This window comes from Cricetulus griseus, chromosome 5 (genome assembly GCF_003668045.3).
Source record: "Cricetulus griseus strain 17A/GY chromosome 5, alternate assembly CriGri-PICRH-1.0, whole genome shotgun sequence".
Taxonomy (NCBI): domain Eukaryota; kingdom Metazoa; phylum Chordata; class Mammalia; order Rodentia; family Cricetidae; genus Cricetulus; species Cricetulus griseus.
In genome coordinates, this window is record NC_048598.1 from 151,829,362 (window position 1) to 151,856,882 (window position 27,521).

General features: G+C 37.7%; 1 protein-coding gene across 4 annotated transcripts in view; it reads left to right on the plus strand.

Moving 5' to 3' along the window:
• Positions 1-27,521, plus strand: part of Prkd1 (protein kinase D1) — a 311,814-nt gene that overhangs the window by 234,697 nt on the left and 49,596 nt on the right. For 2 of the 4 annotated variants that reach the window (XM_027416292.2, XM_027416290.2), the window contains exons 5-10: positions 4,091-4,114; positions 21,308-21,518; positions 21,689-21,766; positions 23,522-23,726; positions 25,186-25,309; positions 26,661-26,738. In XM_027416292.2, the coding sequence (XP_027272093.2) occupies positions 4,091-4,114; positions 21,308-21,518; positions 21,689-21,766; positions 23,522-23,726; positions 25,186-25,309; positions 26,661-26,738 (720 nt within the window). Of the gene's footprint in view, positions 1-4,090; positions 4,115-5,561; positions 5,585-21,307; positions 21,519-21,688; positions 21,767-23,521; positions 23,727-25,185; positions 25,310-26,660; positions 26,739-27,521 lie in introns of those variants that run through there. The other 2 variants (XM_035444919.1, XM_027416291.2) reach the window with 2 other exon arrangements.

Below are 27,521 nucleotides of genomic sequence, written 5' to 3' on the forward strand. Positions count from 1 at the left end.
TTAAATGAAGACAATCTTATTTTATGCACCAATCCCAGTTTCCTCTCTGTCCCTTCCTCCCATTCTCCCCAATAAACCCCATCACAACCCCACCCACTCCTCAGGGAGGGTAAGGCCTCCCATGTAGGACCATCAAAGTCTGTCACATCACTTGGGGTAGGACCCACGCCCTCCCTTCTGCATCCAGGTTGAGAGAGTATCCCTCCACAGGGAATAGGCTCCCAAAGCCAATCTGTGCAACAGGGATTAATACTGGTTTCACCTCCAGAGGCCGCACAGACTGCCCAGGACCCCCAACTGACGCACAAGTTCAGGGGTCTGGTTCGGTTTTATGCAGGTTCTCCAGCTGTCAGTTTGGAGTCTGTGAGCCCCCACTTGCCCAGGTCAGCTGTTTCTGTGGGTTTCCTAAGCATGGTCTTGACCCTCTTGCTCATCACTCCTCTCTCTCTACAACTGGATTCCAGGAGTTTGTCTCAGTGCTTAGCTATGAATATCTGCTTCTGTTTCCATCAGCCCACTGGAGGAAGGCTCCTTGATGGCATCAAAGGTAGTCATCAGTCTCATTATAGGGGAAGGGCATTTAAGGTAGCCTCTCCACTATTGCTTAGATTATTAGTTGGGGTCATCCTTGTGGATCCACGGAGATTTCCCTGGTGACAGATTTCCGCCAAGCTCTATCACTCTATCAAGGTATCTCCTTCCCTGACCTCCTTCTCTGTCCTACCCCAACTTGACCCTCCTGATCCCCATGTTCTCCTCCCCTCTACCCTTATTCCCTCCTCTTTCTTCTACCTCCTTCCCCTCCTCCTCCAGTGCTCCCAATTTACTCAGGAGATCTTGTTCCTTTCCCCTTCTCTGGTGTCCATGTATGTCTCTCTTAGGGTCCTCCTTGTTTCCTAGCTTCTATAAACCCAAAGAAATAGTCTCCCAACTGAAAAAAAAATACCCAGTTGCCAGATGGTTTTAGTGCAGAATTCTACCAGACTTTCAAAGAGGAGGTAATGCCAGTAATTGTCAAATTACTCCACAAATTAGAAACAGAAGGAGCATTATCAATTTCATTTTATCAGGACAGATACCCTGATATCCCACCCACACAAAGAGTCAACAAAGGAGAGTTACAAACCAATGTCCCTCATGAACATCGATGCAAAAATGTTCATTAAAATACTAACAAACTGAATCCAAGAACACATCAGAAAGATCATCCACCATGATCAAGTAGGCTTTATCCCAGAGATGCAGGGATGGTTCAACATATGAAATTCAGTCAGTGTAATTTATTCCAAAAACAAACTGAAATAAAGACACATACACACACACACACACACACACACACACACACACACACACACACACACACACACACACACACACAAAATCATTCCATTAGGTGCTGAAAAATCCTTTGACAAAATTTAATACCCCTTCATGATTAAGGTCTTGGAGAAGTCAAGGATGCAAGGGACATACTAAACATTACTAAACATAATACAGACAATATACTACAATAAGCCTATAGCAAATTTCAAATTAATTGGAGAGAAACTCAAAGCAATTCCACTAAAATCAGGAACAAGACTGCTCTCTCCTTATCCATTCAATATAGTACCATTACACTATACACAAAATTATACACAAAAATATAATTCATAAATTCTTTCCTTAAACTAAGCTAAAGCAAAAGAAAAGTTGTTACACCACAGTGAATACATATGGAATGAGCACTGTAATAGGGGGGTCTCTTCCTTGATGATTCATAGATAATTCTAAGTCAACAATATAAGAAGACAGTGTTGCCTATATATTTTCTGGTGTTTTTTAGAAAAAAATTATTTATCACACTTTCTGAATCCAAGACTGGAGATATGGCTCAGTGGATAAAGCACTTACAAGCACATGTGTGAGGACCAGAAGTAAGATCCCCAGCACCTGAATAAAAGCTACATGGGTATAATTGACCACCTGTAATCTTACTGATCAGGAGGAAGAGACTGGATATTCAGGCTGTAAGTTCAAATGAGAGAAACTGCCTCAAAGTACAGTGGAGAGTAATCAAGGAAGATACCCAAAGTTAATATCTGGCTTCTATATGCATGCATACACATGTGCATGTGCATTCACACACACACACACACACACACACACACACACACACACACACACAGAAACACACATGAGCATACAGACATGTCACACAAAAGCACATCCAAAAAATTTGCAAATAAACAAATATTGATCAGATAAAATTGTTAAATGCAGCCAAGAGGTGATGGTACATACCTTTAACCCCAGCACATGGGAGGCAAAGGCGAGTGCCAGGACAGGCTCTAAACCTGCACAGGGAAACGCTGTTTCGAAAAACAAACAAAATAATTGTTAAATACTTCTTGGTACGTCTATATAGTGGAAGTTGCAATAGCTACTTAGCATAATTAATGGTCAAATGAATCTGGCAATAATGAAGTCAGTGGTCTCAACTTAAACCAATATAGAACTCCCTTGTCCCCATCATAAAACCCATTACTATCTTATGAGAAAAATCATCTTTTGGAAATTATAAATTATTAAGTTAATATGTATATTTCCTAGTTCATCTTAACACACCATAATCTGAAGTATGAATTCTGATGAAAGACATGACTGAAAGAACCAATAGTTAAAGGAAAATTATTAGATGCCACATACATAGTTGACTAGGGTACTATCTCTTTTTGGAAAATTTTTTTCTGTTCCATAGTAGTACCTCAGACAAGATCATGGTTTTTTTTCCCATAAAAAACATTATTTGGATCTATGTTTAAACAAGAAGTTGTTGCCTCTGAATTCCCCATGTATTTCTCATTAAGTCACAGACTGCATAGATAGTGCTGGATGCCAAGTTATTTTGGTAAAACCTCACTCTAATTGTACACAGCTCTCAATGCCCCTGAGTCAGTGGCAGCATATTACAAATCAAGATACAGAGTTTTCAAAAACAAGTAAAAGATTTTTCTGAATATGCAGTAATTTAACAAGTAGGAAGAAAATCACTAACATCAGAGTACAGTGCTATAGTTTTTAATGTTTCAACCAGAGTTCATTTTTGTTTTGAGTTCTAGTTATCAAATAGAACAAGTGCCTGCATATTTCCCTTTTTTTACAAAAGAGCGTGAAAAAATCATATTCAATATATTATACATTGAAAAATTTCTTTTAAAGCATATGTGTATTTTTTTTACTTTCAAATGGTATTTTAATTTAGTGCAAGATCAGAAATAACAAAATGAGCAAAAAGATGCACTATAGCTATATTTGCTTTCCTTTTAAGATAATTTAATTTTTTTTAATTATTTTTCATATATGGGTGTTTTGCTTGAATGTATAGCTCTAGATCCCTTGCCTACCCCATGTTAGCACAGGTCAGAAACAGGCAATGGCTCTCCTGAAACTGGACTTAGAGACAGTTGTAAGCTTCCCTGTGGATTCTGAGAATAGGACCCAATTCTCTGGAATAGTGGTCATTGCTGTTAACCACCAAGGCATCTCTACAGGCCCTGTATTTCTCTTCCTAAACCTCTTATACCTGGCCATCCCATGTTTGCCATCCCTGAGCAGATACTGACTCTGCTTCACCCTACTCCCACCTGCAGGCAAATAACAGCTATGCAATGTTTGATTACTTTAATGACCTTTTTCTCCATTTCACATTAAGAACAAAAATTATTGTGAAGAAAACCTAATCTTTTACTTAAAGGTCAAAAATACTTCATTTTGACTCTAATTTGTTTTCAAGAAGGTACAAGAGCTACCCCTCATCACTAAGACCATAAAATTTTTTAAATCACTACTCATAATCTCAAAATGTTTTGCATCTCTGGCTTAGTAGATCCTGTTTCACTTAAATTTTAAAAGCCTTTTCCAGCTTGGACATTGGTGTGACCACAAAGCTGACTAATGTAACATTTTGCTTTTGTCTGATAACACGTATGCCTATGTTAAATCATTGACTAATATGCATTGGTTTTCTCTAGTAACTTTGTTTTTCTGTCTTTTTGTCTCTTTATTCTCTACTTTGCCTGCTCTTTGATCTTTCACCTTCATGTTTCAGTCTCCTGTAAGCCCTGGCTTTGAGGTAGGTACTAAGCTACCTGGCATTAAGAATATGCCATTACCTGGTTGTCAAACCCACCTTGTAATAGTCCATAGTTACATTCATGGTTAACAGTTAGAGTTTTAATGAGAGTTCAGTCTGCTGAATGCAGACCCCTGAAGTACAACTGTTGTTTGTCATTTCTTATTGCTTGAATTCCCATAATCCTCAAAGTGACAAAGATCGATATATTTATTAAAGTAATTACACTTGATTCCTTAGGTCAAAATCTACCCCCTAAATACTTGATTTCCTAACATGGGTGACTTGTCTATGAATGTGAAAAGACAAATTGTGTGGTACCCTGTACACTGAAATTCTGCATATTGGAACTGTGTTCTAATCCCAGATGCCATAGAACCATGCAAAGTGAGGACACAGTTTCTCCATTCCTGGTTTGACTTGAGACCATGGGGACTAAAGCCAGGAGTGCCTGAAAATGAACCTGACCACCTCTTCTAGCTATTGATGTTTTCAGAAAACATTTCCTTTAACATTGTGCATTATTACAAACTATTAGTCCTTTTGTAAGGAGTAACATGGAAGTAGAAATATTAAGCTTCCAATCAAGGCAGAAATTGTATATGGAAATGGAGCATATTTCCTTCAAAAATGTCAATTAAGTGCCATAAAATTGGCTTTTTAATAGTCTGAAATAGTTAATAGCACTTTTATGGGGTATTGATGGCAGAGCCTACAGCCATGTTCTTGTTTAGATAATTCTCTAGCCAACTGATTTGCTAGTTTTAATTCTCATTCCTTTAGCACATAGCCATTGGAAGATGATCCACTGCTGTTTCCTCTCCAGAGGACATAAACTTCAAGCACCATTGTTAGTATCCATTCTAAGATCAACTTGTGGCTACTCTTGTGAAAGATACTATTGCACACCCACCAGAACATGTTCCAGGTTAAATGAAATCAACAAGTCAAGATTTTGTGTGTACAAGATACAAGATTAAGAAATCTACTTCAATGGTGCTAAATTCCTGTTTGGAAAACTCATCTTTGTTGAAAAGTACCTTGTGTAGTCCAACATAAAAAACAATGTGTAATTTTTTCTATATTCTGGTAATTTGTTTCCTTGCATGTCTTTAGAAATCATTTTCCAGGAATACATTTCCCTTTGAGTAATCCCTGGGTCATGAAACTTAAAAGAAGCGGGAGGCATATTCACTCCTCACTCCTTATTCAAGAACTGAATGTGAAAGACGAAGAGAGATTTTGATTTCGGTTGGACTTACATCTGTTAAGGGGAGCCAGGCCTTCATCACAGACCAGCTCTTGCAGGAAATAAGATAAACTTCCTGAATAGCCTGTTTTTCTACAACTTTATTTGCACACCATTTTCACAGTCATAAACCAATTTTCTTTTCATTAATGTCTATAAAGAGAAATATAATGTAATTTGATAAGTTTTTTTTTCCTGGAACTGTATCTTGCCATAATATGGTAAGTAGAAAATTATTATAGACTCTTGGTGACTCTTCAGTTTTCAGTGTGCCCTCTTCAATGTACTCTCAAAGGTTTTTAACTCGATGTACATAAGTATCTGTATGATAATTGATCTGCCCTGTGGGAATCCTCCATCCATTATATCTCAGTGATGGCTGCTGTTGGAATGAGAATCTACATATATATTTTCAAAAAAGTATTGGTTAGGTCTCAGTTAGAATTTGTTGAAGGTTATTTTCATTGGATTCCTAGAAACAAACTATGTTATATACATTTCAACAAATTGTTATTTTTTTTAAAAAAATGGTAGACTAGTTAATAGTGTTTGATGGTTTCTATTTCTCATACTCTTCCCTAAATAGGTTTTGTGAATGTTTTTCCAAGTTTTGTTCTTTCTAATCTGATGGTTTGAAAGAGAACCTGCTGTACCTAAGAATTATTTCTTCGTATGTAAAAATACACAACTCTCCATGCCCTAGTTAAACATTGTTCCTCCACTTAGTGTGAGTCCCTTTCCCATTTGCTATTGCCTTGCTTGTTGTGTCCAAGGGTCTTTCTATCTGAATAGACAATAGACAATACCCTTGTCTATTAATCTAGAATAGGAGATTATTTTTGCTTTTTACATGTGCTTTCACTCACACTGGCTTTTACATTTTGTATATAAATAATTAATAATTACTTATGTTATATCATACAATATGATGGTTTCTTCAACATGAAGAACACTTGTTTTCTTTCTGTTTTAAACAATTTGGAATCTTTTGAAATTACATTAATTTGAGCAGACACAGACATGTAACATTCTGGTCAAAGGACTTATGAAGTGGAGTCATCTTTCCTTGAAAGAAAGGATGGGAAACCAAGGTAGAAAAACAAAGAATTGAAGGAGTGGGTGACCTCTGTAGATTCAATATAATGTAAAGGATGAAAATTTTTTAAAAAGTTAGGTTTTATAGTTTTATTTCTTAAAAAAAGTAAATTAACCAAAGTTATTTGAAATGTTTTCAATATCTTTGAAGGGGCATCAACTAATACAGTTTAACAGTCTCTATAGAAGCAGTCTCTAGAGAAGCTTACTTTCAGCCAAATTCAATTCTCCTAGTCCAAATGATTTTGGTTATTCTTAGCATTCAGACTGCCTTCAAAAACCCCTCAGGAAATATAGATCTCATTCTAAAAGCTTGTCCTGTAAAATCTGACCATTTTACATCCTGAAACTTAAGTTTTTGTGAAATTTAAGCTACATTCAGTTCAACTTTTTACAGATTGAACATATATTTAAATAGCAATTTGCTATAAGCTTATCATTTTCATACAGCTTACTGACTTACATATAATTAAGGCAAGACAGTCTTGGCTGCATGGTTTTATAGAAATTTTCATAGAAATTTCCAGGTTGTTTTTCAACATGGCCGGTGTCTATCTAGAGGCATGTACTTGGTAATCTTGTGTTCTGGAATTCCAGGAATCCTGGTGACTCATCAGTGTTAAAGTCATTTTCCACTTACAAATGCACCATGACTGTCCTGTAGTACCTTGCCAGGTGTCATGATGTTTCTCTTGATTGCTGTCTAAGTGAGTTCTCCAAACATAAGCCAGGGCAGTGTGTAATTGCAGCAAAGTGCCATGCACAGAGTTATGTCACCAGCACTTCTCTACCTCACAACCACCAAACCTAGATAAAGAATAGTGGATTTGTGGGGAAGGAGCCCTGAAGACAATTAACATGGTAGGCTCTGTAGAATATAGCCTGATGTTACTCAGTGGAACTTGTGTGTGTAGCATCTACATAATTAATTTATGTTCTGGATAGAAAAGAAGTATAATTATAAATGCAGTCACTGTGGGGAAGCATTTCAGGAAAACCTCGTGTAAAGGGGAATCATGAATTGCTTATCCATCTTTCCTTAAGACTTAGGAACATCTGGATCTTGTGGATCTTGAACAAAGGCTCTGAAGGCTTTGTTTATCCCTCGGGCAATGTGTCCTAGCCTCTGGAAAGCTCCCCAAGACCCAACAGTGAACATTTTCTCTCTCTCACCTTCATCCACTGAACCTCCTGCCAGGCCTGGCCAGGTTGATAATCTTTTAATTACTGACCCTTGTAACTACCAAATTCTTAACTAAAATAAAGGGCACTGTATGCAAGAGCTGTATGTGAGAACTGTGTGTCATGAGGAATTCCTATACACAGAAAATATGAAAAGTTTGGTATGAAAGTAATGATGAGGGAAGAAAAGAGTGGGAAGTTAGAAATGGATCTCATATTATTTTATAAGTTAAAAATAAAGTTTTCCAGGGCAAGGTGATGTCTCAACTGGTAAAGGGGTTTGTTCCCAAGCCCACAACTTGAGTTCAGCCTCAGAGACCCTCCTAGTGGAAAGAGAGATGAACACCTACTAGTTTTCCTCTAACTCCCATACAAGTACCATGACATGTGTGCACCATCCATACACAACACACAGGTACTGCATTAATATACTACATTTAATACTTGTGTAGACAGAAACATATAGTTGCCTCCTATGATTTTTAGATATAGTTTTGAATGTGAAGTCAATTTGACTGAGTTAACTAACTTTCCCTCCCTTCTCAAGAGAAGTGTTTCTTTTTCAGGATAAATGTGTGAAATACAACATAAGACAATGCCCATAAGTTATGAACTAAAGTGTCACTTTCTATGTATAATCCAATTTAGGGTAATAATCTCTTCCTATTTTCTCCTATAGCTATGCACTAGAAATATCACTGTTATTTAATTAGTGCTCTCTTATATTTTTAACACTCAGTTCTTGGGAGAATGGAAGCATACAGGTGGAACGAAAAGCCCCTAACTTGAAAAATCTCATCTTGCCTTATTAAATCATTTTGAAAATAAAACATGCAGACAGACAGACAGTCAGACAGACAGACAGACACACACACACACACACACACACACACACACACACACACACACACACACACACCACGACAGCACTAACACTGCAGTGTGGCATTAGCTAACATGGGCTAAGATTCTGAGAAAGGCTGCCCAAGTACCTTTATGGTTGATTGTTAGAGGAAGACTGTAACCTTTGAAATCTTTGGCCATCTTTATACTTTCTCAGCTCCTTTGTGGTATCAGCAACAAGCCCAGCCCACACCTCTGGCTATTCAAGTAGAGTCAAATATTCAATTATGAGACTAAATGTCCCTAAAATGATGTCCTTGATTTTACTTAGATAATTAGTCATCCACTCCACCTCGTCACTTTCTATATGCAGATGCAGCCTGACATTTAAAGTTCCAAAGCAGAAGTTGTGGACATGAATTCATTTTCTTCCAAAGTGGATATGTATCCCTCCCCCATTTAAAAAATGTAGATTTAGAATGCATAGCATTAAGTTTGCATTGCCTTCGTGTTTTATTTTAAAGGTAAACATCCTTATATCACGTTTCTCTTCAGGGACCCACTTTGTAGGGTATTGACAAATGACATTCGAAAGAACAGGGCCTGCAATTTGTGAAAATGCTTCCACAGTTCTGATGCTTTCCATGTAAAGGGAGGATCACTTAAATAAACCTAAGGCTCTGGTGCCCTCCCCTTCTGTTTACTCAAAAGAGTGAGGCAATATACAGTAAATGTAACTTCTGAGACTACTTTAGCACTCAGCAAATCTAGATCTCCTTATATTTTTCAAAGGGTATTCTATGTGTCATTACTTTGAAAGCTTTCATAAATGGCTGCAAACATTAAGAAATGAATTCTCCACTGTAAAACACAGCATCCGTCACCACTAAGCAGGGGGTACACTTTTTTCCTGCCCTATAATAACCCTTTTAACGGTTATGAAAAGGTTTTGATCAGCCTTTATTTATACTATGTATTTAGGGCATCCAACTGAGAATTCAAACTCATTTATCTGGCACATTTGGCATAAAGTTCAAGGAATGTAGAATGAGAACACAATTAAAAAAAACCTTGAGATTCAGCAAACATCCTTCTACACAGCACATATGCTCTTATGTGAACTTCATTTCTCATGGTGTAATATTTGCCTGGAGTCAAAGATTGTTCTGTGCTAGAAAATCTCTGACTCCCTATGTAAAGGCTAATATTTGGGGAAAGATGGCTGTTTTTGTCTTCCTTCACAAAGTAATCATGCTCTGTGCTTCCTCTTACGTATTTCTAGCACCAAGTACAGATGGGGTTAGTCACTGCCAAATAACCATAAAACTATGTGTCAGAGCACAAGCATAGAACCCTCTGGGTATTCTCAAGATAGGAAGGGCTCTGTTGTACTAGACAGATTTTTACTTGTTGATAGTGTCAAACCTGATAAGACTCAATTTGTTGTCCACAAATATAGTTCTTTCAGGAAAACTCCTTTCTGCTTGACATTTTACCTCACTGAGAATGTAGCTTATCCTTGATTGAAGTTTTCTATATGGGAATCCTGAGTGAAGCAGGGTTTCAGAAGTGAACGATTTGGAGAGAGTAAGATTGACTATGTTCTTCCCTCACAAAACTTTTGCTTTATTGACAATTTAAAAACAGTGAACAGGTAGAACAGTTGTCTTCAGGCTTTGGTAATTACTCAATAGCAGACAGAATGATGTGACCCAGAGGAAAGTAGAAAATGAGTAAGTATTCAGGGACCCGTTAGAGAAGATGGTGACTGAAGTAAAAATGAGTAAGGGAGAGCACTTATACTGAGGAGAAAGGAAGACTACGTAGGGAGATACGGTTATGTGATAATAAAGAAGCAACTCATTAGGCACAGAAAGTTGTTTACTTCCCACTCTTCCATATCCAGTAGCATCTCGTTGGATTCTAGGTGTGTTTGCCCCAGAAAGATTTTGGTAATTAGAACAGGTCCAACTTGAGGGCAGTGGATGGGAACGTGGTCTATTCTGCATAGTTTTGTGGAATGTCATTACATGTTCAGAGCTCTGGCATCAAAGATGGATATATAGTTGGGTATGGTTTTGTAGAGTCATTATTAATACTATTTAAGCAAAGCAATATCTGAATAGAGCAGTAGGCAGCTGACCGAATGGCTCTTACATGCAAAAGCTTCTGAATCAACTAGTTATTGTGTTCCAGAAAACATCCATGATTCAGATGCTTTCTGTTAAGCACAGGCAAGATAATTGAAAATCCTTCATGTAGGTCAAAATTAAGGCTACACAGCATTTCTGCACCAATTGCATTTTGGTATGAAAGGCATTTGTTCATTTTCATTGTATCCTTTGCCTTCTTTATTCACTCATATGATGGAAATAAAATCATTTATCTGATATATTAGCATAAAACCAAGGAATTTTGAAACAGACAGCTAGAGAAAAAGAGCAACCATTGTCTGAAGTAAAACCACACGAGTTCATACTTATATTTAAAAACTATGTAAGTTGAGTCAAATACTTACAACCTTTGAGTGAATTTTCTTGCCTATGTGATGGAGGTGATAATAAGAGTAGTTACAAAGTTCACATATTTATTTGTATTCTACCAAAGATTTTCTATCAATTGCCTTGCCAAAGTTCTAAATGAACCAGACCTTTTCCCCAGAGGTAACTGGGACAACCCATCCCTCCCTTTACCTATATTTCACTTCACTTTTCTGTCTACATTGTCATCATCTAGCTTGACTTATTTTATAATTTATGTATCTGGGCTTCCTGCTTACCTAATATGGCCAAAAGAATAACTGCAGAGATGGCTCAGCTGTTTAGAATACTGGATGCTCTTACAAGGATGCAGGTTGAGTCTCCAACAGCCATATGGTTGCTCACAGCCACTTGCAACTCCAGTTTGAAGGGGATCTGATACTCCTTTACAGCCTCTGTGGGTACCTGCATTCACACCTGTATATATACAGGTATATGAAACACATGTAGTCAAGCAGGCACACACATACACATTTTTCAAAAAGAAAATAAGCTGAAAATTATATACATGCAGGAAAGGAGGAAGGAAAGGAGAAGGGGTAGTATTTGAGCAGTGGCCTTCTCTTTCACGCTGACATTATCTTCTCTAGATTATTGCAGTCTTCATTAATCCCTATTGCATCTTTGTCATAAAGACCTACACCTTATTACTATATCTGCCTGTAAGTATTTAATCTTGCTACCCTCATTTTCCATAGCAGAGGCCTGATTTTTTACCAGGTTAGATATAGGGAACAAACAAGAAATTGTAGAGGGTAGTTGAGGTTGGAAACATTCTTTGACTGCTATCCTCTTCAGAAATCCAAACTTGTTTACACTTTACTTGCAGGCAGCACATGCAGAAGACTGTTTTTCTAAAACTTTACATTTTTGTGGTATCCATTTGGTCCATGAATTGTTCTTTTCATCATTGAAATGGTTTGTGTTACATTACTGTTACTGTATTGAAAAATGGCTCAGCAGTTAAGAGCTTGTTTCACTTTTCCAGTGGACCTTGGTTCAGTTCCCAGCACCCACTCAGAACCTCACAACCATTCACAGCTCCAATTCTAGAGGGTCTGATGTCCTCTTCTATCCTTGGTGGTACCTGCATACATTTGGTGCATAGATATACATGCAAGTAAATCATCCAACACATAAAATAAAAATAAATAAAATATCACAATTAAATTTTTATTACTGATGTTAAGTTCATGTGAGACTTGGCATAGACATAAATTATGCCACTGTATTACAAACTGAATATGTCAAAGTTACACTATTAAATACGACATTACAGTCTGTATTTCAAGTATCTCAAAATATTTCACCCATTATTCTCAGGCGCATGCTTCTTGAAAACATTTATTTAGCATTTCGAGCTATCCATGTTGTTTGCCTGGTATATGTTGTTTCTTTTTTATTAAAAAATATTTTTTCATATAATATATCCTGATCAGTTTCCCCTTCTCCAACTCCTCAGATCCACTCACTTCCTTAGCCATTCAACTATATGCATTCTTTCTGGTTCTCTTTTGAAAACAAACAGGTAAATAAAAAACAATCAAATAAAGTAGAAAAAAGAAATGAAAAGGCATGAGAAACATATACATGGGCACACATGCAGACACGCATACAAGATTTTGTTTTTGTTTTACAGTGGAATGATATCCCTTGTGTAAATGTGCACATTTCCATTATCCATTCATCTGTTGATGTCATCTAGGCTGTTTCCAAGTCCTGGCTATTATGAATGGAGCAGGAATAAGCATAGATGAACAAGTGTCTCTGTAATAAAATGGAGAGTCCTTTGGGTATGTGCCCAATATGGGTATAGCTGGATCTTGAGGTAGATCTATTCCCAGATTCCCAAGGAACCACAACACTGATTGACATGGTAGCTGTACAGGTGTGCATTCCCACCAACAATAAATGATTTATTGATCTTAGCCATTTGGACTGGTGTAAGATGAAAGCTCAAGGCAGTTATGATTTGCATTTGCCTGGCAACTAAGGATATTTATCATTTCTTTAAGTGTTTCTCAGCCATTTGTTGTCTATCATTTAAAATCTGACTCATCCTGTAGCCCATGTTTTAATTGGTTCATTTATTTTCTTGATGTCCAGGTTTTGGGGATTTTGTGTTTTAATCTCTTCATATGTTTTAGATACTCACGCCATTGTTTCTTTCCAGCTGTAAAAGGCAAATATAATTAAGAGTCTGCCCTTAGCTGGGTTGTTGGTGGCACACACCTTTGCTCCCAGTACTCAGGAGGCAGAGGAAGGTAGATCTCTGTGTTTGAGGCCAGCCTGGTCTACAGAGTGAGTTCCAGGACAGCCAAGTCTACACAGAGAAACCCTGTCTTGAAAAAAAAATTAAAAAGAGAAAAAAGAAATAAACAAAGTTTGCTCTTTCCTTGGGGGCAATTTGCACAGATCAATAAGGAAATGTCTACATTGTATTCTATTCTCCATTTTTTGGATTTTCCTTAACTTGAGAGTTTTCTTTGTACTCTAGTCACAGTGGACTATAGGGATTGATATTATTTAATAAACACAAGTAGTTTTGGCTGTTGGGCTTTATTTGAACCATGTTTTCCTTTTTTTCCCCTGCAAAGTGGCTTTGACTTTTATCTCCCATAAAGGCTTGTATTTGACGTTTACATGAGTAGCAATAAACAAACCAAAAGGACAGGCAGCTTTTCCACTCAGGTTTCCAGATGAACTAATGAAGATTTCCTTTCAAAGTGAATACGCTGTGCTGAGAAAACGTCTGAATCCCATTAAACATCTAAAGACAAACTGGCACTAGGAGTCCCATGATGTAATCAAGGCATTACTTACTGGGATGGTGCCAACCTTGCTAAGTCATTAATGTAGAGTATCAAGTTCAAAGCCAATCCTCTGTAAGTAGACCTCCAGTGCAGAGGCGTCAATAGTGGAGAGTCATTTCATGCAAAACAGTAAGAACTGTGTCTTCAGAAAGCAGAACTTCTTTTCTTAAAGGTATCTCTATGATCTTATAACTGTTTAGTACTTATTCCTGGATTTCAAATTAAGCTGCCTCCATTGTTCTGTTCTGATGTTCTCCCTATCTATGACATGATGTGGTACTCGGAGATTGGAAATAGCCTTCTGTGTTCTTTATTGTCTGGTTTGCCAAATCAAATGATTGTATGCATGTACCCCAAACCTTAATGTATGACCATACTTATCCTGATAGAAATTTGACACAGGGATTTTCATTCCCTGGACCAATGACTAATATAAAATGTAAATTTTTGACTACATTCTTCTGCATGTGCTTCTGGTAATTATAGAGAGGTAACTGAAATCCGTTCTTTTAAGTTTGAGCCAGTTTTTGCTCTGAACATATTAATGAAACAGAATAAAACAAAATACAGCTGTTCTCTTCACAGAGCCTTTCAACATTCCTCTTGTTCCATGAATAAAAAATTATAGTGCAGATTGTCCAAGTTCATAAATACATGAAGGCAAACTAGGCCTTAAGCAACAATGGAAATCCACCTAAACACAATTGGCCAGCTAAGTAAACCCAGAAAAAACCATCATTTCTTTGGTAGGTATGGAGGAATTTCCTCTGGGCATGAGTTAACTTTAGAAACAAATGTAATCTAAGACTAGAGTGCTGTAATATATTGAACTAGTATCACATGATAAAAATATAATGAATGAGTTAAGGAATTAAAGAGACACTGTTCTGTATCTAACACATTACATAGTTACCTCAGCGTGTTGGTTCTCAATTACCAGCTAGATGTTGGAGTTACCTCAAGTACCCTGAAATACATGGATTTCTCAAATTTTAAAAATGTTGTTTTTGTTTAAACAGTTTTTTTTTTCAAAATAGGGTTTCTCTGTGTAGCTTTAGAGCCTGTTCTGAAAGTCTTTCTGTAGACCAGGCTGGTCTTGAGCTCACAGAGATCTGCCTGTTTCTGCCTCCCAGGTCCTGGGATTAAAGGTGTGGGCTACCACTGCCTGGCTTAAACAGAATTATTGTCAGCTACCCCCAGCCTAGAACTTCCTCAGACTTATGATGGAAGAATTATAACCATGGGCAACCATACCATGTTTAAAGATTTAATTTCAGGGTTCTGTCCACAACAACATGAATGTTTGTGAATGGAATTACTGACAGGAATGCCAAGATGTTGCTTCTTGGACACTGTGTGACACACACTGTGTGTGTCAGAGGGTAATGGCCTTGTCCCACAAGCTTCTGGGTTGTCTTCTGTTGCTCTTTATCTGGTTTACATTAGTAATGCCCTTGCTTTACAATTGAAGAATAGATGAAGGCCATATGAGCACTTAGGGCATCAGCAGGTAGTGACCCTGTTTTCCTGTTTCCTTGGACTCTTATATTTCTTGTCTGACATCTCACACAGGTGTATGCATGTAAGGTTCCAGAAGCAAAATACAGTATTGTAAACTGGCCTTCAGGCAGATTTTCTCTTCTCCTTTTTCTAAGGTACCAGATATCTGAAGAAATTAGTAGTTCAAACTCCCTCTGCCATCATTGTATCAATTTCTACTTAAGGTACCATGCATATGTACCCTATTTCAAGACTGTGAAATGACTTTTTCATTTATAAATATAAGTCATATTGCAATATATTAATTATATTTGAAACTAAAAAAAAGATAATTGTAGATATATCTAGGTGATACACCACTTGATTTTAAATTTTCAGATACTATGACTTTTCAGAGTCACTATGTATTTCCATGCTCTCTTTGTTATAGCAATTGAAGTCAGTTTCTGGCTATAACTTCTGTGGCTTGGCAGTCCTTGCTCTGTTGTGTCACATGGCACAGTGAATCCCATCACTGTGCTCTTATGGGTAGAGTGATGACCAGTCTCTTTTTCCTAAATTTATATTTTCTTCTAATTTCTTAAGGGAATCTGTTTTGAAAGTAATAGTTTAGATGAATTCTCAAGAATAATTCAAGTTTTGCAATCTGTGAGAAGAAAATTGTGGGTGAGATGAGAACATGCTTTTGTCAGGTCCCTCCTTGCTCTTTCATGTTAGGTTGCTCTGTCTCTAGGAGCTAGTCTTATGTTTAACATAGCTCAGACTTAGACATCTTGAATGAAGGATAGTGTGACTTGGTCAGAATGATTTTTTAGAATTTTCCACATTTGTGAATATTTATCAGTCTACATAGGATGTAGGACATTAGCTCATCATTTACTCTGTTCTTAAACTTTTCAGCTATGGAAAAATGTGCTTTTCGTTGTTCTGGAGTCATGAAACTAGCCCAGTAACTACAGTCATGAAACACACTGGAACAAATCCTGTGCAATTACTTATTCTTCAATAGTATTAAGTACATTGGTTTAATAAATTTGTGAATCTTGTGTCAGATCCCACAACATCTGGGCAAGATTTTGTCAGAGTAATTAACGTTTATAGTTTTATGTTTGTTTGCTTGCTTGTTTGTTTTTTGGTTTTTCGAGACAGGGTTTCTCTGTGTAGCTTTGGAGCCTATCCTGGCACTCGCTCTGGAGACCAGGCTGACCTCGAACTCACAGAGATCCGCCTGCCTCTGCCTCCCGAGTGCTGGGATTAAAGGTGTGCACCACCAACGCCCAGCTCGTTTATAGTTTTAGTTTTTGATTTTTATTTATTTTTTTGTACAATGTATTTTGATAACACCCTTTTGAGATGAATCCATCTGGTCCTGTGCTGTTTTTGTTTGTTTGTTTATTCGTTTATGATTTGGAGGTTTGTTTTGTTTTTTCTCTGTGTAACAACAGCCCTGGCTGTCCTGGAACTCCCTTTATAGACCATGCTAGCCTCAAACTCATAGAGATCCACCTGCCTCTGGCTCCTAAGTGCTGGAATTAAAGGTTGGGAGTGTTTTTTTTTTTTTTCTCATAGTTTTATTTTTAAAACAATGTTTTCTCATTTTATATACCAATCCCTGTTCTTGCTCCTTCCCCTCCTCCTGCTACTTCCTCCTTCTCACCCCATCTACTCCTCAGATTTGGTAAACCTTCCCGTGGGGAGTGAAGGAACTCTGTCACCTTACTTTGAGGCAGTACCAAGGCCCTCCTCCTGTATCTAGGCTGGGCATGCTATCCCTCCAGAGGGAATGGGCCCTGAAAAGCCTGGTTAAGCACTAGGGGTAAGTCCTGGTCCCACTGACAATGGCCCCACAGACTGCCCAAGCCATACTACTGTCACCCACATTCAGAGGGCCTATGTTGGTCCTATGCAGGTTCCCCAGCTGTCAGTCCAGAGTCGGTGAGCTCAGGTCAGTTGTTTCTGTGAGTATCCCCTAACTGGTTTTGACACCTTTGCTGATATTATTGCTCCTCCCTCTCTTCAGCTGGACTCTGGGAGCTTGGCCCAGTACTTAGCTATGGATCTCTGAATCTGCTTCCATCCGTTTTTGGATGAATGTTCTATGTTGATAATAGATGTAGTCATCAATCTGATTACAGGGAAAGGCCAGTTCAGGTACCCTCTCCACTGATGCTTAGGGTCTTAGCTGGGGCCATCTTTGTGGATTCCTGGGAATTTCCCTAGTGCCAAGTTTCTCAATAGCCCCATAATGACTCCCTCAATCAAGATACCTCTTTCCTTGCTCCCCTTTTCTGTCCTTTTCCCATCTGGACCATCCCATTCCCTCTTGTTCTCCTTGCCCCGCCCTCCCATGCAGGTTGGAAGCTTTTTAATGACAGTCTCTATTTTGCTAGAGGTTATAAATCTTACATTCTTTAAGTTGTACATATCAACAAATTTACTTTTAGGTTTTCCATTTTAGTAGAATATAGATGTTTAACTATGTATTTAAGATTCTTTGAATTTTCTCAGTGTATTATAATGTCTCCCCTTTTACTTCTAATTTTATTTATTTAGATTTTCTCCCTCCTTCTTTTGGTTAATTTGGCTAATGGTTTGTCAATCTTGCTGGTTTTATCAAAGCCAATGTTTTTTTTTTTTTCATTGATTTTTTTGTATTTTTGTTTGTTTGTATTTCATTGATTTCAATTGTGAACTTGATTATTTTTTCCTGTCTACTCTTTTGGATATTATTTCTTCTTGTTTTCTAGACATTCCAGATGTGTTGTTCAGTTACTAATATGAGTTTTCTCATTCTTTTCCTTTAGTATAGGCACTTAGGGTTATAGAGGTATCTCTTACAACTGTTTTCATTTTGTCATATAGGTTTTGGTATGTTACATTTTCATTTTTATTCAATGTTAAAATGTTTTTAATTTACTTCTGGATTTTTGTTTTGACCCAATTTTCATCCAGTAGTTCAGCATTAATCTGTTGTAACCAGATAGGCACAGGGTATTATTTTCATTTATATAACATGTAATATATAAATATATTTTGTACATATATATAACATATTTCATCTAATATATATTAAGGCTTGCTTTGTGTCCTAAAATGTGGTCAATTTTGGACAAGGTTCCTTGAGCTGCTGAGAAGAAAATATGTTCTTCAGTGTTTATGTAGATGTCTATTGGGTACATTAGATTTATGACATTTAATGTTTCTAAGTTTAGCTTTTGTCTGCTTCCCCTGTCTATTGGTGAGGATTAGATATGAACCCACCCACTATCACTGTGTGAATGTCAATGTGATTTTTAGCTGTACTAGTCTTTCTTTTATGAACTTGGGTGATCTTTTATTTGGTGCATAAATGCTTCAAATTGTAATGTCCTCTTGGTATGTTTTCTTTTTAATGAGTATGTAATGTTTTTTCTTATCTCTTATGATTGGTTTTGCTTTGAAGATTTTTTATTTTTATTTTTTGGCCAGGAATGAAAATTCCTATGCCTGCTTACTTCATGGGTCCAATTGTTGCCCCATCTTTTGACCTTGAATTGATGTCCATGTTTTATGGTAAGGTGTTTTACTTGAATACAGCAGAGAGATGGATCCTGTTTTATAATTCTGTTAGTCTATGTCTTTTTATTGGTAGGATTGAGAACATTTGTATTGGGAGTTATTAATGACAAGTGTTTATTAATTCCTGTTATTTTGTTATTGTTGTGTGGGTGTCCCCTGCCCTCTAGTGACTAACTGTTCTTGGATTATTTATTCCTTGTGTCCTCATAGTGTAGTTAGCCTTCTCTTAAGATTGAAGTTCTCCTAGTGCTTTCTGTAGACCTAGATTGGTGGACAGAAATTGCTTAAGTTTTTTTTTTTTTAATTTCACTTTACATTCCAACCACAGTTCTAACTCCCACCCTTCCCCCGTCCTCTTCTAGCTTCCCAACCCACCCTGCATCCATCTATTCCTACCAAAGAGTAAAGGCTCCCATGGGAAGTCAACAAAACCTGGCACTTCATTTCTGTATTTCTTGCTAGCTGGCATCTATGGTCTCTTAGAGGTTGTAATCCATTTGTCCAGGACCTTTCTGGGTTTCATAGTCTCTACTGAAAAGCCAAGCATTCTTCTAATAGCTCTGTATATATATGTGACTTGGATTTTTCCCTTGCAGCTTTAGATATCATTTGTTATGTATATTTAGTATTTTGGTTATTACGTATTGTGCATATCTTCTTTTCTCATCCTATTTCTGTGTACCTATTGTTGTTGTTGCCCACTCTAAGTCCTAACCAAGTAAGATGGCTGTTGGATTTCTGAATCACAAGCAAGTGTGCTGGCTATGGTGTTCCTAGAGGAGGGCTGTTGTTCCCGAAGGCAAAGTATGGTAGCTCTGGTATTCCTAGCAGAGGGCTGTTGTTCCCGAAGGCAATCTCAGAGGAGGGGAGATGGATTAAACAGAAAGACTGAAAGGGTCCACCAGAAAGAGCTACTAGGATCCTGGGTCTGTATCAGGAGTTGAGTCACAATTGGGATTAGGATGCTGGGGGAGGCAGGGATTTAGGCATACAAGTTCCAGCTGGACTAAGGGTAAGTATGGTTGTAATTGAAGATAGAAAGGAGGACAAAGGACCTACTTGAGTCCCAGCCAAGTGTGCTCACTGTGAGTTCTTGATAGAGAAAGATTCTGTAGGTCTTTGGAATCACCAGACTAGGGATAGGCTAGAAGGAAATACCCTTTTCAGGCCATCAGGAAGTATTTCTTTTTCCATAATTGAATTCTAATTATGAGTGTAACTTCGAACATAATATTCTGAGCAGAAACCTCGTGTCAAATTTCATTTTGCTGCAGCTGGTGTGTCTGAAGATTCATACCCTGCTGAGCATTAGATTTTGGTTAGCAGGAGACTAAAATTCACGGAGAGTTTATGCAAGTGGGGTTTAATAACTTGTCAATAGTTGTTCCAATTTTGAAATTAGCCAGGTATGATAAAAAGATGGGATTCTCACAGCAAGTAAGGACAATATTTTGGCTTCACTCTTTGCTTATTATTAAATGTGAAAGAATTATTTATACTGTATGAGCTTAGGGACATAAACTGCTCATAACTAGAACTGTCAGGTACCTAATGTTCTTCACATAGAGTAGGTGTTTAACTAGGTACACAATTACAATGGCTACTAAGCAGTAATTCTATTCATCTTTTGTTCCAAATAAATTTATTCTAATACATGTTCATGAAATTGCTCAAAGGAATTGAAGTAATAGTTCATTTTAGTTAATGCACTTTTAAAATCTGCATACTAGGTTTATTAAGTAGTCCCCAAATGATAGACAGTAAAGCACAGTGGTATAATTATTGTCCCAAATACCAGTATTTATGTGCCTTCTGTAGCCCATTAGTTGCTGTATTTCTTAATTATAAGAAGGATTACCTAACTTTAGCCCTTTGGCTTTTTATATAATTGAGAAAGTATTCAAAATCACATTGATTTTTTTCCCTCAAGGGAACCCAAAGAAACTGTAGGAGTCTTTCAGAGCAAATACTGTGTGGAGATTAAATTTCTATCTCTGCTTTTCTGAGCTGGTTACACTTCTGTCCATGTGCATATGGTGATCTTGAAAATTCCTGTGAGAAGACAGAATTGGGATGAAGGAACATTCCTTGTTTTCTTTCAGTTTTGTATTTCTGTGTTAAAAGTAATTAAGTTAATATTTTGAAGTTAAAAAAAGAAATAATTTAAAAGTCCTAGAAATCAAGTTCATATAGTTTGGTCTCCAGTCTCTCCCTTTCAGATTATACAGAGTAACTCAAGTATGAGATAAGTGGGAGTAAAATACATTAATTAACAGAAATCCAAGTTCCGATTACCTCATATCAATGATCAAATCACTGAATTCAGAAGCAAAACAAATGAAACTTTAAAAATGCAGTTAAATCAAGTACAAGTCTCTGACACATTAACGCCCTTTATGATTTCTCAAAACAGCAAAAGTCACCATCAGAGTCATTTATTGGCCGTGAGAAGAGGTCAAATTCGCAATCGTATATTGGACGGCCAATTCAACTTGACAAGATTTTGATGTCAAAGGTGAAGGTGCCGCATACTTTTGTCATCCACTCCTACACTCGACCCACAGTATGCCAGTTCTGCAAAAAGCTCCTCAAGGGCCTCTTCCGGCAGGGCTTGCAGTGCAAAGGTGAGGACCACCTGGGCACAAGGCACTGGCTGCCAGACATCCATGAAGCCTTAAATGAATCAACTATCTTTTGAAGTTACTATATTTTTGTGTCACGTTTTCTCTATCTGATGAATTTCTGTTTTTTGTTTTTTGGTTTTTTTTATCTGTTTTGAAATCATCATAATTAGATTGCAGATTCAACTGTCACAAACGCTGTGCACCAAAAGTACCAAACAACTGCTTGGGTGAAGTGACCATCAATGGAGGTAGGCGACAGATTTGTAATCATCTTCTGTGTTGTATGTCCATCGCAGAGGGTAGTATTTATGACTTACCAGTGTTTTTCTTTTTCATTTTTTAGCTGAGATATTTGTAACTCAGCCACAAATATATAATGCCTCAGGTTTCTCTGTGGAATGGAAACTTCCATTCCAGATCATTAGCTTTTAATATAATAATAATAATAATAATAATAATAATAATAATAATAATAATGCATCTTCATACAGTGCACAATTCATATTGAAAACATGCATGCCTGTCATCTGTTGCCTACCCTTATTTCATTCCCTAAGCCGAGTTTGTTCATAAATATAGACCATGTTGGGATACTTACAAACCACTAGTCCCTCTCATTTTTTCTGCCTTGCTTCTTTAAAGCAATGAAGCAGAAGTTAACTTCATTCCCCATCCACTGATGAAGGTCAAGACCACAGACTGGACTAGAGGCAAACAACTACCAATATCTAACCTTTGCAGACTACTGCTTCCCATATATTCATGAGTGTGAATCTGAATCCCAAATAGGAAGAAGACCTTCACTGTCATAAAGTCTTTGTCTTCCTATATTTGGTAATATTTTCTAGAGAACAATTCAAGAAAATGAATTAACTCAATCACCTAGGTAGTGATCTTAGAATTGTCACTGTTTGTCTTTGACTTATGATCCCAGGTTCCACTTTCCCAACCATGAACTATTTCTGTTTAATCTTCACGCCAACAGTCTTCCAGATCCTCTGTTTATAGAAACTCAGAAACATAAAAAAGATATTTGTGTTATGAAAAGCTAAAGAATACATGACTACATTTACTCTCAAAGAAATAGACCTAGAAGGGGGCAAACAGCTACGTGGGTAGGGGGCACTCTGGAGGAAAACATCCTTATGCATACAGATTTCCAGCATAGGGGTCCAAAGTTAACTGGCAAAATCAAAAGCTTAGTGAATTTCCCACTTTATGAGGTTTATAATATTGACTCTTTTCGATCCCAGGGAATTTCAATTGAACTTGATAAATAGAACCCAGGGGAAATGGAGAAATTAGTCATGAGTATGACCTACAGATTGCGTTTTCCCATGTAGTCACAGCAACATGGTAAATTGGGAATTTCCCAGATATAGACATTCAGAGTCCCTAACCAGTTTTCCTTTTTTAAATGAGTAATTTGCATTAGTGACATAATTAAAATTTTACCATTGCCATTACCTACAGATGGACAAGATTTAATATTCAAATAGCAAATACTTTAGGTATTTGAAAGTTATAGTTTACATGAACAGTTTAATATATCGGGATACATTTAAGAAGTTAACTGCAATAGTAGTTATAGGTGACCCTGTTTTCATATGAACTCCATCCCCACATGAGGTTATTATTTTTTTTTGTCCCCTGGAGTCATATCCTATGAAACATAACCAGTTTCCTGGTCGCTTATGCCTGGGAATGGCCTTCCATACTCCTACACTTGATTTTAAAGAATTTCTTCATTTTTAGTGTTCTGTTTGATTTTGCTTTTTTGCCTTGGGGATCTGGAAAACAAGCATCAATCTGTGAAATTATGTTTACTATCTCATATATTCACATACCATGAATAAAGGTTAAAAAAGGAAATGAAATCATAAATTTTTCATAGAATTCAGCTTGGGGGGGCAGCTTGTAGTGGATTTGTTAGGATTGCCTTGTGTTCAAGCACTGGCTCTAAACTCCCAGACTTACCTTCTTGGGCCCAAACAATCCTCTAGATTTGCTTAGCCCTGGAGCAGAATCTGATATTGTTATGGAAGAAGGAAGTGATGACAATGACAGTGAGCGGAACAGCGGACTCATGGATGACATGGATGAGGCCATGGTCCAGAATGCTGAGATGGCTATGGCTGAGGGCCAGGGTGATGGTGCGGAAATGCAGGATCCAGATGCAGACCAGGAGGACTCTAACAGGACCATCAGGTCAGAACCCCAGTAGGATGCAAGTGGTTTTACTCCTGGAGGCTCTTAGATATTTCAGTGTATGAAAGAAGGTTAGGGTGTGCCTGACTTCCTTATGTTGAGCTGTGTCCTGTAGAGGGAAGCCTGTGGTCTAGGAGGTCTGGCTGCCCAGAAAAGAGCTTGCATTATTAGTCCTGGCATTATTTATCTGTTGACCTATTTCCTTTGTGTGTGAGGAATACACGTACTTGCTGTGGTCAGTATTAAGTTAATAGTTAATACTAACTCAGAGTTCACTGTGTGGAAATGCAATAATCAAGAGCCAACCTCAGCAGAAATGGCTTACTTTAAAATTGACCCCGATTGTAAATATCAAATTCTTCATATACCTCATTGTTCTTCATTTCATTTCAGAAATGGGTGTAATTTTTCTACCATTTATCTGCATTTATTATTTTAGCCCTGGGTTATCTTCCATTTTCTTATTAGTAGTCAGTTCAGCATGGCAGCCAGGTCAAATGGAACTGCTGCCTACTTTGTTTCTGAATGTTATTGCAAACATGCCCATTCATGCTGTCTGTATCAACCATCCCTGTTTACACTGTCTGTGGCTGCTTCCATGCTACAATGGTTAAATGATGAATTCTGAAAAAAACCAAGACCCTCACCACCTAGCCCCTTACAGGAAAAGTTTCCCACTTGATTGACATTACAAATACTGACACCTTTCTATCCATTTTACCAATGCCAAATTCATTAACACATTGAAATTAACCATGATAGTGCAAGAATACATTGCATGTCTTCCATTTACTAGAAGAGTAAGTATCCCTTTAGTAGTGAAAAGTATTAGTCTTATGAGTTGGCATCACTTTGAAGAGCATACATTTCTCCTGTGCCTGAGAATTTGAGGGAAATAGAGGGAGGGAGGGAGAAAAAAATCCAGAAAGTGTCAGAGTCAGTTAGAAGAAAAAAAAGGTGAAGGATGACAATAATCCTATGAATACTAGCTGCATAAAAGGCAACTCAAATGGGAAAGTGTTTTTTAAGAAATCACTCAGACACAGTTCATGCAGAAATACTACAATACATAATACCGTAGTACATAATCTATAAATTATTATTATCATGCCTGTTACATATAATAAACTTTACTCTGTGATTTTGAATAGTATGGTTTCAAAACACTGACAGTAAACTCTGCTGTTTTCCTAAAACTCTGGAACACCATCCAGATGAGTGGGAAAATCCAGGTGCTTCTTCCTCTGCTTAGGGAGCTGTAAAGTGAACATCTGAAGTACCTGTCACTCTTCTGAGGAACTCACTTTCTGAACCATCACCCCCTGACAGTACATTTCACTAAAAATGAGATTTGGATTCTTTGGCTTCTGCTTTGAAATAGCTGAAATGAGCTTTTATTCACAAAAAGAAGATCTGAATGTGAAATTATTTCTCTCCTAACATATTTTGATGTTTCAAGCCCTTCGACAAGCAACAACATCCCCCTCATGCGGGTGGTGCAGTCTGTCAAGCACACAAAGCGGAGGAGCAGCACTGTGATGAAGGAAGGATGGATGGTCCATTACACCAGCAAAGACACACTGGTAAGGAGGCAGAAGCTCTCCCTGTGACACTGCTGCCTCAGAGGACTGTGGGATATGAGTTCTGGGGAGTAGACCTCACAGCAGAGGCATGAGGTCAGAGGAGCACATTCTATCTGGATGTTTGATGTAGGTGAAGAAGTGATGGAGTTATAATAAAACCATGCAATGTAATTACAGCAAAGAAAAAAACTACAGACACCTGGAATATCTACCTGATTTTCTAGGGTAGCCATTAAAGTGTGTTTCTATATGCCCCTCTGTGATCTAGAGTCTTAAAAAAATACCCTGCATTTTAGGGGGGGGGGAGAAAAGAGAGAGAGAGAGAGAGAGAGAGAGAGAGAGAGAGAGAGAGAGAGAGAGAGAGAGAGACTGGTGGCTGTTAAATATTCATAAGACCTAAATTCTTTGTTTAAAAATTCAGCCACTCAGGTGTGTGAGAGCCCTGTTGTGTGTTTCTCTTATTATAAGTAGTATCCTAATAGCTAAGCAGTAAATTTGTGTATGTGGGTAGAAGATGGCATCCTTGAGCCATGGTTCAGAACTTAAACTAATTGATATTTGGTGAGAGCCTTTCATTGTGCTTTCCTCATCTCTACCCATCAATAGGATTTCTACCGTGTCCTTAGATAAAGAGGCATGCATGCCTTCATTGATCATTTATAACCAAAACCATCTTGTGGGAAAGAATATTTAAAGTGTATTTAATGTGTCTCTCGTGTATGAATGGTTATGAAACACGCCAAAAATACGGTTAAGGCTTCGGTTCTGAAAAGATGCAAGTGTACACTGGCCCACACAGGCAAGGTGCCAAGAGAGGAGAGACTCCATCACTAAGTCGCAGCCATGAGCTCAGGTGTCAGCTGAAGGGAATATGCAGTGTCATGTGCCTTTCCCTATCTTTCTTAATTTGGAACTCTGAGTTCAAACCTTTTATCAAATGAAATTTGTTTAGTGACATAGCATCCAGAGTTCTATTAGAAGTGAAAATACTTAGCTGAATCCTCAGGATATGTCATGTTCTAAAAGACATGCACTTTAAAACCTACCTGCTAGTTTTATTGTAAACTACAAAACCTTATTTAGCTCTTTAAGCAAATAAATATTCAAAAAACAATTCCCATTCATTGTACACATGAAGTACCAGGTATCTCCATCACCATTTACTGCCTCAAAGGTAGGTACAGAAACCTGTCATATTATGTTCAATAAATAGTCAGCTGGAGTCCAGTTGTGAGTCTTGTTGGTCTAATGCTCTTACAGTTTTCACAGTCGAATCCTTGTTATCTCTGGGAAAATGTACTTGTTTTTATAAAGCACATTTATTTTTAATGTTTTGTAACCTCTGTTTCAGCGGAAAAGACATTACTGGAGATTGGACAGCAAGTGCATCACACTCTTCCAAAATGACACAGGAAGCCGGTACTACAAGGTGAGGCTGGCTTCTTTCCGTGTTGCTCATGTTCCTCCTTGCCTCTTTCCGGGGGTGAAGAGAACCAGGAATGTTGTCCACATCCAACTGTGTGAACCTTCCTGGGCTCCTTCCCAGAGAGCTTTTCACATGTGCTACAGGATTTTTGTGAGGATCCCGATCTAACCTCTTTATTCATCTCTGAAGCTCACAATTTCCTGCAGTGCGTTTCTGTCTGGGGAGATGGTGGAGAGCAGGATGATGGAGAGGGAAATGGAGGGGAAGCTAAGTGGAGTAGCTTAGCACAGCCACTGAAGAAGAGTGAGTTCTGAGATCCTCAGGAACCTAGCACATCTATGGAGATTAACAACTAGAACTATTCCACACAACTGCCAGCACTTACAAGGATCTGTTCCCTCCATTTATTCAGCAGCAATCATCTGTCTTTCTACAATACATAATGCAGATGTGGAGTCTAGCTAAGTTCCTTTGGCTCTTTGTGCTACCTTACACAGCTGTGATGCAAAAGGAAGCATTATTACATTTTAAACAGGAAAAAACTAAAATTAGTACCTTGCTTGCTTCATGTTTCCTGGAGCACAGCATGGCACCTAATTCTTTCAATACTGACATAACCATTAAGACAGCTAGTTTTGGGCTTGGGAGAGATGGATCATTGAATAAACTACTTACCACGTAAGCCAGAGAATCTGACTCCTCAGCATCCACATTTCAAAAAATTCAGGTGTGTGGATACATGGGGAAGGGCCTAGGCCTGGCCCAGGATGATATGGTAGACTTTGG